Genomic DNA, 8,155 nt, shown 5'->3' with positions numbered 1-8,155 from the left:
TTGATAATCTAGCTATGGGGCAAGGTAGAATCACCTTTTGTTTCGTTTGATTGCTTTGTGTTTGCTAATTTAAAGATGTTGATAAGAAAAATTAGAGATTTATCTTTCAACTATGTTGTATACGACGAATGACAATGATATGTTTGGTATGTTGCTTTCATCATAGTTGTATCTTATCAAATTGCATCTAGAATATTATGTACATAAAAATTAGTCATTTATTTGGCTTAGTCAACTCCAAATGAAGTGGGTCCAAAAACGATGGCATGTATTGTGACTTTGTGAGAGCTCATTTTTTCTTTACTTGCTTAAATGAACCAAACCAAAAGGCATTAGTACCTTTCAAGATCCACAAAAACAATTTAGAAGGGAGCTAATGATATATGTGTTTTGTGTATACGAAAAGTTGGGTTTGATCTTTCAAAGCTCTATTATTGTGTACAGCAGGGCTATTCATTAGTTATTGTCTAGTGTGTTGCTTTCAACAACATGCTGTACCTATCTCTTGTCAAATTGCTTTGTAGAATATTTTGCGTATATAATAGATCGAGTGATTTTTGGCTTACTCAGTTGCTACGCGATGTGAGATCTCATTTGTGTTTTGTCTGCCATCAAGACATTTTTGACTTACTCAAATATTGCGAGAGATCATTTGTGTTATGTTCTTAACCAAGAGGTCTTTTAGTGCCAATTATTATAACTTGTGTTATTTATCTAGAGTCTAGACACAATGTATATATATCTAAGTGTATAGCAAAAGTTAAAGACAAAACAACGTATAACTTGAGGCGGAGAGAGCACTAGTTGATTCCTGCAGCTTAAATGTAGCTAACTATTATCTCTACATATCTAAAAATTTGATTAATAACCCAGCTATTAACCAGAAGCTATTCAGCATGTTCGCTTGTTGGTTTCAGCCAAGGCTTATCAGCCAGCCAACAGTATTTTCCTTTCACAACAAACCAGCACCAGCCGGGCTTATCAGTCCAGAAACCAACCACCGAACATGCTCATTCGTTGGAATCCACAAGCTAGCCGTTAATTTAAGAGCTATATAAGGATCCAAATCACATCTAGAGTCGTTATTCGGCCAGAATGTTAACAGCTTGTGCTGTGCTGGTAGCCTGGTAATAATTTGTAACCACTTGTCTTTGTTCTGCGAGAAAACCACTCAATGCATGAGTTCTTCCAAGTTCCAGACATAGGCTATGTCACACATATATAGCTCCACACAGACTACAGCCAACCTCTCCAGCACCACGGAAATAAACCAGGAAGAAAAACAAAAAGGAAAAGGAAAAGGAAAAACTCACTCACTGCACGCGCATGCATGTTACAGAAACAAGATCTGTACGACTGTCAATGCGTGTGAGCTTCAACAAAAAATCCTTTTTTTTTTGTCCAATCGAATTATTGACCGCGCGCGCATGATGCTTGTCCAGCAGTCAGCCGTGGCCCTAGCTAATTAATTAATTTCTCAAATTGCAAATACGAATGCTCCAGTTTTGTTAACCACCGTACTCCATCCCTCCTAAAATATCTGTCGCTTTCGCTTTCCGAGAAATAACTTTGATAAAATATATATTACAAAATATTAATATTTACAGTATATAATTAGTATTATTGGAAAGATCTTTGAATCTAGTTTTTTAATAAATTTATTTAGAGATACAAATGTTGTACGTATTTTCTACAAATCGAGTCAAACTTATGGCACGAAAACCGAAAACGACGAATAATATGGGACAGAAACCAGGACCGTTGATTATTGTCTGGTGCATGTGTCGCTTTCGTCTTTTGGCAGCTTGCTGTATATATCTCTTGTGAAATCCGTCCTGTGCGTAGAATATGGTTTCTTTTTGTGCGTATGAATAAAGAGTTAAAAACCGACTTGTTTTAATTTGGCTTGCTCAGTTCAGTCGTGACGACGCGATGCCATGGGACAGCTCATTTGGTTGTTACGTTACAAAGGTGCATGAGAGTTCAAGGTTCTTGACCGACCTGCATGCTCGCTCAAATACGTACTGCGAGAGGTCGTCGTCGTCGTCGTCTGTGCTGTGCTGTGCAGTGCTATAGTATATGGTTGCCAACCAAGTGGCATGCATTAGTGCCTCTGCTGTGCTGCCGTGCTGGTAGTCTGTAACGTGACGACTGGTCTCTGCAAGACAGTGCTCTGCTAGTGAATGCAATATATATGCAGAGGATCGGAGCCCCTTCCAAGTTCCAGATGCATTCGTGAAATACTCCAGAGAGGAAGAAGGAGAAATGGTCAGGTTCAGTCGCCGCACAGCCACATCCTCACATGCACAAGCACGGTAGGGAGAAGCACAGCATGCATGCATGATGGGTGCGGCGCGGCGCGGCCCCGCGGGTTGATGCACGCACGCATGCCTACTTCCTGTTTATTTGAGCTCGTTTGACTTTGGCCATATTTGGTTCCAAATAAGTCACCTTTATAAGTTAAAAAGTGAAATAAGTGACTTATTTTGTCAAACACCATCAACTTATAAGTCACCCCTGCTTATAAGTTTTAAGTTGGTTCACTCCTGCTTAAAACTTATAAGTCACCATTTTCCACGTGGGGCCCACATATTTAATGAGTTTATAAGTCATCTACAACCAAACAGGTATGACTTATAAGTCACTTGACTTATGGAAACCAAACAGACCCTTATAAGTCATGACTAAAAGTATTGTTGGCTGATTTAGTGTGAGAAAAAATAGCGTTGTGGCTTATAAACGAAATACAACCGAATAGTCTGCTAGTTGCCTACGTGTGCGAGCAGCAGATCCATTGGTGCGCCCAATCAAATCCCGTGCTGCCGCGTGACGTCGATGAGCGTGCTCACTGCCCCAGGAGCGAGCCAGCGAGGTGGGGATTCAGGCGCGGTGTGTTACGGCAATTGCGCGGTGTGTTACGGTAAATGCAAATTTCGTTCATTGCGGTGTCTATCAGTATATTACGTATTTTAACAATATCCTGTAGCAAAATTTACCTTTTGGATTAGGATGAAACTTATAAACTAACTTACATCTCAATCCACCTCCACGCATGTGGAATTAATGAGATGAATATGAGATCGAATATCTAAGAAGTATATCACTTCCTTATATGCAGCAGCTCTATAAATACGCAATGCACGGCTCGAGATCACACACAATAAAAACAAAGAGAGCTAGCTCCTCCAGTCTAGCTAGCTGCTTAAGCCTCTCTAAGTCTCTCTATAGCACTGACATTATTACAGAGTTGCACTGACGATTATATCAGCAGTAATAATGCAAGGCCTCGCGCCATCTTACAAGCTCAGCTGACCTCCGGCGACGTCGTCGCCCATGGCCGCAAGAAGCTCGTCTCGAGCTCCGACGGCGAGCCGTGCCAGAAGATGACAGTCTACTACCACGACATCCTCTACGACGTCACCAACACGGCGAACGCGACGTCGGCGGTCGCGGCGCAACCGACGCTGCTGAGCAGGTCTGTGTCCGTCAACGACAGCTACTTCGGCGAGGTGGTGGTGTTCAACGACGTGGTGACGGCGGGGCGCGCCCTAGCGCGCGCCGAGGGCTTCTACTTCTACGACAAGGAGTCGCCGAGCGCGTGGTTCGCCTTCTCGCTCGTGTTCAACTCCACGGCGCACAGGGGCACGATCAACCTCATGGGCGCCGACATCATCGCCGAGAAGACGCGGGACATCTCCGTCGTCGGTGGCACCGGCGACTTCTTCATATCGCACGGCATCGCCACCCTTCGCACCGACACCTTCGAGGGCTTGTATTACTTCAGGCTGCAGATGGACATCAAGCTCTACGAGTGCTACGTCTAAAGTCTCGTCACGCTAGCTGCTTCAAGAGTGGCAAGATGGACAAGCATATAATATTGTACCATTTTCTCTTTTTTTTGGAAAGTACACTACATTGCATATGCATGTCTCACTTGTTGAGCTATATATTGTTTTATATTTTCTTCTGGTTTTCTCAGACACGCTAGCTGCTTCAAGAGTGGCAAGAAGACGCATAGCTTTACCTGTGTATCTAGACATAATATATATATATATATAAGTATTGTAATATATCTAGAAAATCTAGAATGACTTACAGTTTGGAACCGAAAGAGTACCTATTTAATAACTTTTTGCTGACTGATTCTCGACAAATAAACGATCTGTGTCGTGATGTAGTGATAGATTGAGAATGTTTCCTACTCCTATATTCTTTAGCCTTCAATGTTTTTCTTTAAAGAAAAGAGAACGCATTAAAGCGTCAGTCTAGTGTATAACAAAGAAGGAATAAATAGATAGATACAAAAACGAAAACATATAACAACACTAGCCCACAATCGCCAACATAATGTTAGTGACCACACGATAAGCCAACACAACCAGAACTGCTAGCAAAACAAGAAAAATTAATGGGCCGTTGTAGAGCCTCAAGAAAAAGTTGTACCCAATAAACAAGGATTCCAACATCTTTTTACATTGGAGTTTTATAAGTAGAGCAGGACACAGCAGAAAATCAAGATCACAATGGGCATCTAGGTTCACTATTCAAACAATGTCGCATGGACCAAACAAATAGCCTGTCCTATTTCCCATGACTAATTTCTGAAAAAGTCCTCCAAATGTCAGGGTTAGATTGATATTGCCACAATTTGCTAAGATACTCGATCCCCTTCTAAAACTTCTTTGCTCTATGTCCATGTTAACCCATCTATGAGATGATTCTGGGATGTCGCACGCCCAGAAGTACAAGCTTTTTAGTCCAAACATGTTACTGGACTTGGAGTTACTTCATTGCCAACCAGCTTACTATCCTTCAGGATCTCATCAATAGTCTTGTTGACTATGCTATCTCTGGCCTAATAAGCAGTTGAAGACAGGTCTCAGGAATACTTTCTAGACAAATAAGTTTATCAGAAATTCAGAATCCATGAGAAAAGAAAGCAAGCTCACCTTTACTCCAATGGCAAGCGCTGTTCTGACATTCACCACATGACCTAACCTTAGTGAGCCTCCCTTGTTGTCCTTCACGCACAACACTGGTACCTGCCTTGTAGATGCTAGTGTTGGTATGTGTTTTGTTAACCATTTGGGGTTGCAGTCAGCAGCTACAAGGACAGCCTGCAATGTTGCATTAATAAGATAAGAAATATTTGTCAGTTTCAGTGTTCGTCACAAAAACTGTGGTCATCGATGTATGTGACACTTGAAATCGCCCTTTTTCTTTGCTCTTGATTGAACATGATCAACATGTATCCTTAATTGGCTCATTTTATTGTTGCGTATGGAGCTGATAGAGAATAAGCTATACATGGTAAAATAAAACAGTTTAAATGACTTCATTTGAACTTCGGAGAAGGCGGCATATATTTGATGCAAGAATTGATTATTAAGGCTTTATATCACAGTATGTAACAAAAGATAAGTTGGAGGTGGCCAAAGTTCAAGAAAAAATTACTTGATGTCTTTCTCTTTGATAAAAACAAAATGGTACAATATTGTGCAGTTAATCCAGTACATTCTGCGACTAAGAAGCCACTTCCTTCCACCTCATATATACACACAATGGAAATGGAAATACAATTCCATTGTAGACTGCCTATAGAGGTACACCAGCAGCAAACTAGGAAAGAAAAATTAACCTGCAATGGCACCAAAGGAGCTTGACGTCGGCCTGAGACAGTTGGTGCTTCACTAGTAGAATGAGAAGCAGTAACAGAATGCTGCATTCGCTCGAGAACCCGTGTGACATCATTGACCCCGATAGCAAATTGTTGCTGCAAGTTGAAACAGTCATAAAATGCGAGGAAGAGAGAGAGAAGCTGCATTCTACTGAGCTTGCTCAGGAGAACAGAACAGACTGCCAACAATGACGGTAAAAAGCTGGTGAAACCAAGGTAAGGATAATGATACCTTCATCCATATCTTTTCTGGTAAGCCTCCCCTTGAAGCCTTGGCACTCTCCACACTCCTACAGAATAATGAAGAATACATTTTACGCCCTTGTCAACATGAGAATGAAGCAACACAGAAAAACAAAAGGCGTGAGAATAGCAGGTGCTACCTGACAAGCTTCGATAATAGGTCATCAAGATCGTCTCCTCTGATGAAATCTGAGGCTAATCTGCTCAAGGACAGAACAGTAAATGAATTAGCAACAGAACAATAAGCAGCAGCTGCGTGCATCACAAATCGTAACTGGAGAGACTAGTAAAATGACAATTGGGCAACACTCTTACACTTGTTCGCTGTCTTTCAATGAGTTGGCTGGATTCAGAGACTTCCTCTTCTTGCTCATCGGCAGGCGGGCTCAGAATTTTAAGGATGGGTATTCAAAATACAAAGGGCTGCCAAAAAAGAAATTAACAGCCTAAAACCTAATAGCCGCCCGAGCCAGATGCGGCCGCCGCCCCAGCGCACGCCGTTGCAGCTGCCACGCGCCCTCGCCGGAGTCCCGCCGCCGCTAGCCGCTAGGGTTTGGGGAAAAGTAGCGGGCAATGTCGCGACCGCGCGTGCGGCGTCCGTGCTCTGATGAGCGGCGTGCGTGACAGGGACCTGGCGGAGTGGCGGGGAGAAGTTGGGCCACCTGACACTGGGCCTTGTTGTTGGGCCATCGGTAGGGAGGGAGAGAGCGCGCTTTTGTTTTGTTTTGGGCTGAATTCGTGAATTCCATGTGATTTTTATGTTTTCAAAACAATAATATATTATTGAAATGAATACCTTTAAACACAAGCGGGCCCGCCAGCCAAACAGGAGCTAGCTGACGAGAGGCCGTTGCTAGGAAAACGAGAAGTGTTCAGTCTCGGTTCGGGCTGCCTAGGTTTTTCCCTTTGTTCATTATTGTGCAATCAAGGCCCATTCAGATGGTTCCTTGAGCATTGGATATTTGGATAGCTGAATGCAGAAATGGTTGCAACCCATCATCACCTCTCCAGTTTCCGAATTCAAACGCATCGGCATCGCGCAATGCCATTAGTCCAAACCGGGGTTAAATTTTCACTTTTCAGGATACACAAGTTAGCCCCATTTGTCAGTTCATCCAAAGTATACCACCGCTCCGGAATCGACCATAAAATCGACCGCCCGACAGCCGTTGGATCAAGCAAATGCCGGCCATTAGACTGTCTCCAACAGCATACCCATACACCGACCCAAACCCAAAATGCATCGTGAACGTGAAAAATCCGGCGTCCAACAGAGGAGGCATCCCGAGCGCCTATTTTGCGTAGATGGAGAGAGGAAAGCCAAATGTGCGTCATCCCTCCGTCTTCTCTCTCCTCAACCTAAATCTCTGGCGGAGCGGTGGCAGAGCAGGCGTCAAGGCAGGGTCGACGCGAGGAGGACGAGGAAAAGAGAGGAAGGGGCAGGGCAGGGCTTGGGGAAGGAGGCGGCAGCGAGGGCGCGGAGGGACACCGCGACGGAGGAGGCCATAGTGCCACCGGTGCTGCGAGGCGGGTCCGTGACAGGGTGCAGCCGGCTCGGCGAGGCGCACCCACGGCGAGGTGGTTCCGCGGTGGAGCGCGGTCAGGCGGACCACGACGGGGAGGACTCCTCCTTCGAGCCGGCGGCTGCGGCTGCCCCTCCAGTGTGGGCTCCACCTCGCGCGGATGCAGTCCGCCGTCGGAGGAGGGGGAGGGAGAGAGAGAAACAGAGGGGGAGAAGCAGGACGGGGCGGCGACGCAGGGTGGCTCCGACGATGCTCTGCCCCAATGCAGGACAAGACAAAAGAGAGAGAGAGAGAAGGGAAGAGAAAGCAGAGGAAGCAGAGAAGAAGGGGAGGGATGGAGGGAGTAGAGCAGCGCGACCTCGGCGGCAGGGGCGTTGGCGCGGCGGAGGCAGGGGCGCCGTGCTTCAGCGCTTGGCCTCGGCGGCGCGCATACGGGGGGAGGGGGGCGCCGGGGGCACCCGCACCGCTGAGCCGGGGAAGGGCACTCACCCCACGCTGCCATGCCTGGATCCCTCTAGGCGACCGCGCCGGTGGCCTCCCTCGCCGGTGGGCTGCCTTGCTCTAGCCGCTGCCGTCGCCACCCAAAGAAGGGAAAGAGAGGAGAGGCAGATGTGGAGCGAGCGGTGGTTGACGAGAACTTTTGCATACGCTGTTGGAGGAGACCTGTTCTGGGTGCCGGACTCGGGCTACTGTGAGTGACCGAAATCGATGA

The 8,155-nt window shown here is 45.7% G+C and overlaps 3 protein-coding genes across 3 annotated transcripts; 2 read left to right on the top strand and 1 right to left on the bottom strand.

Moving 5' to 3' along the window:
- Positions 1–1,326: 1,326 nt before the first annotated feature.
- Positions 1,327–3,824, top strand: LOC136544613 (dirigent protein 5-like). The gene is made up of 3 exons (XM_066536713.1): positions 1,327–1,368; positions 1,989–2,048; positions 3,309–3,824. Exons 1-3 carry the CDS (start codon positions 1,327–1,329, stop codon positions 3,822–3,824), a joined length of 618 nt encoding a protein of 205 aa, XP_066392810.1.
- Positions 3,825–4,377: 553 nt separating this feature from the next.
- Positions 4,378–7,109, bottom strand: LOC136547345 (uncharacterized). The gene is made up of 6 exons (XM_066539299.1): positions 6,236–7,109; positions 6,061–6,120; positions 5,910–5,967; positions 5,639–5,773; positions 4,950–5,117; positions 4,378–4,855 (listed from the first exon to the last, which is right to left on the bottom strand). The coding sequence occupies exons 1-6, from the start codon at positions 6,292–6,294 to the stop codon at positions 4,754–4,756; spliced, it is 582 nt and encodes a 193-aa protein (XP_066395396.1). The 5' UTR covers positions 6,295–7,109; the 3' UTR covers positions 4,378–4,753.
- A 49-nt stretch (positions 7,110–7,158) lies between these two features.
- LOC136544612 (uncharacterized) lies at positions 7,159–8,142 on the top strand. Its single transcript, XM_066536712.1, has one exon. It carries the CDS (start codon positions 7,159–7,161, stop codon positions 8,140–8,142), a length of 984 nt encoding a protein of 327 aa, XP_066392809.1.
- The last annotated feature ends 13 nt before the right edge of the window (positions 8,143–8,155 follow it).

This window comes from Miscanthus floridulus, chromosome 3 (assembly GCF_019320115.1).
Source record: "Miscanthus floridulus cultivar M001 chromosome 3, ASM1932011v1, whole genome shotgun sequence".
Taxonomy (NCBI): domain Eukaryota; kingdom Viridiplantae; phylum Streptophyta; class Magnoliopsida; order Poales; family Poaceae; genus Miscanthus; species Miscanthus floridulus.
Note: the sequence above shows the minus strand (reverse complement) of the source record. Positions and strands in the feature narration are given on the sequence as shown.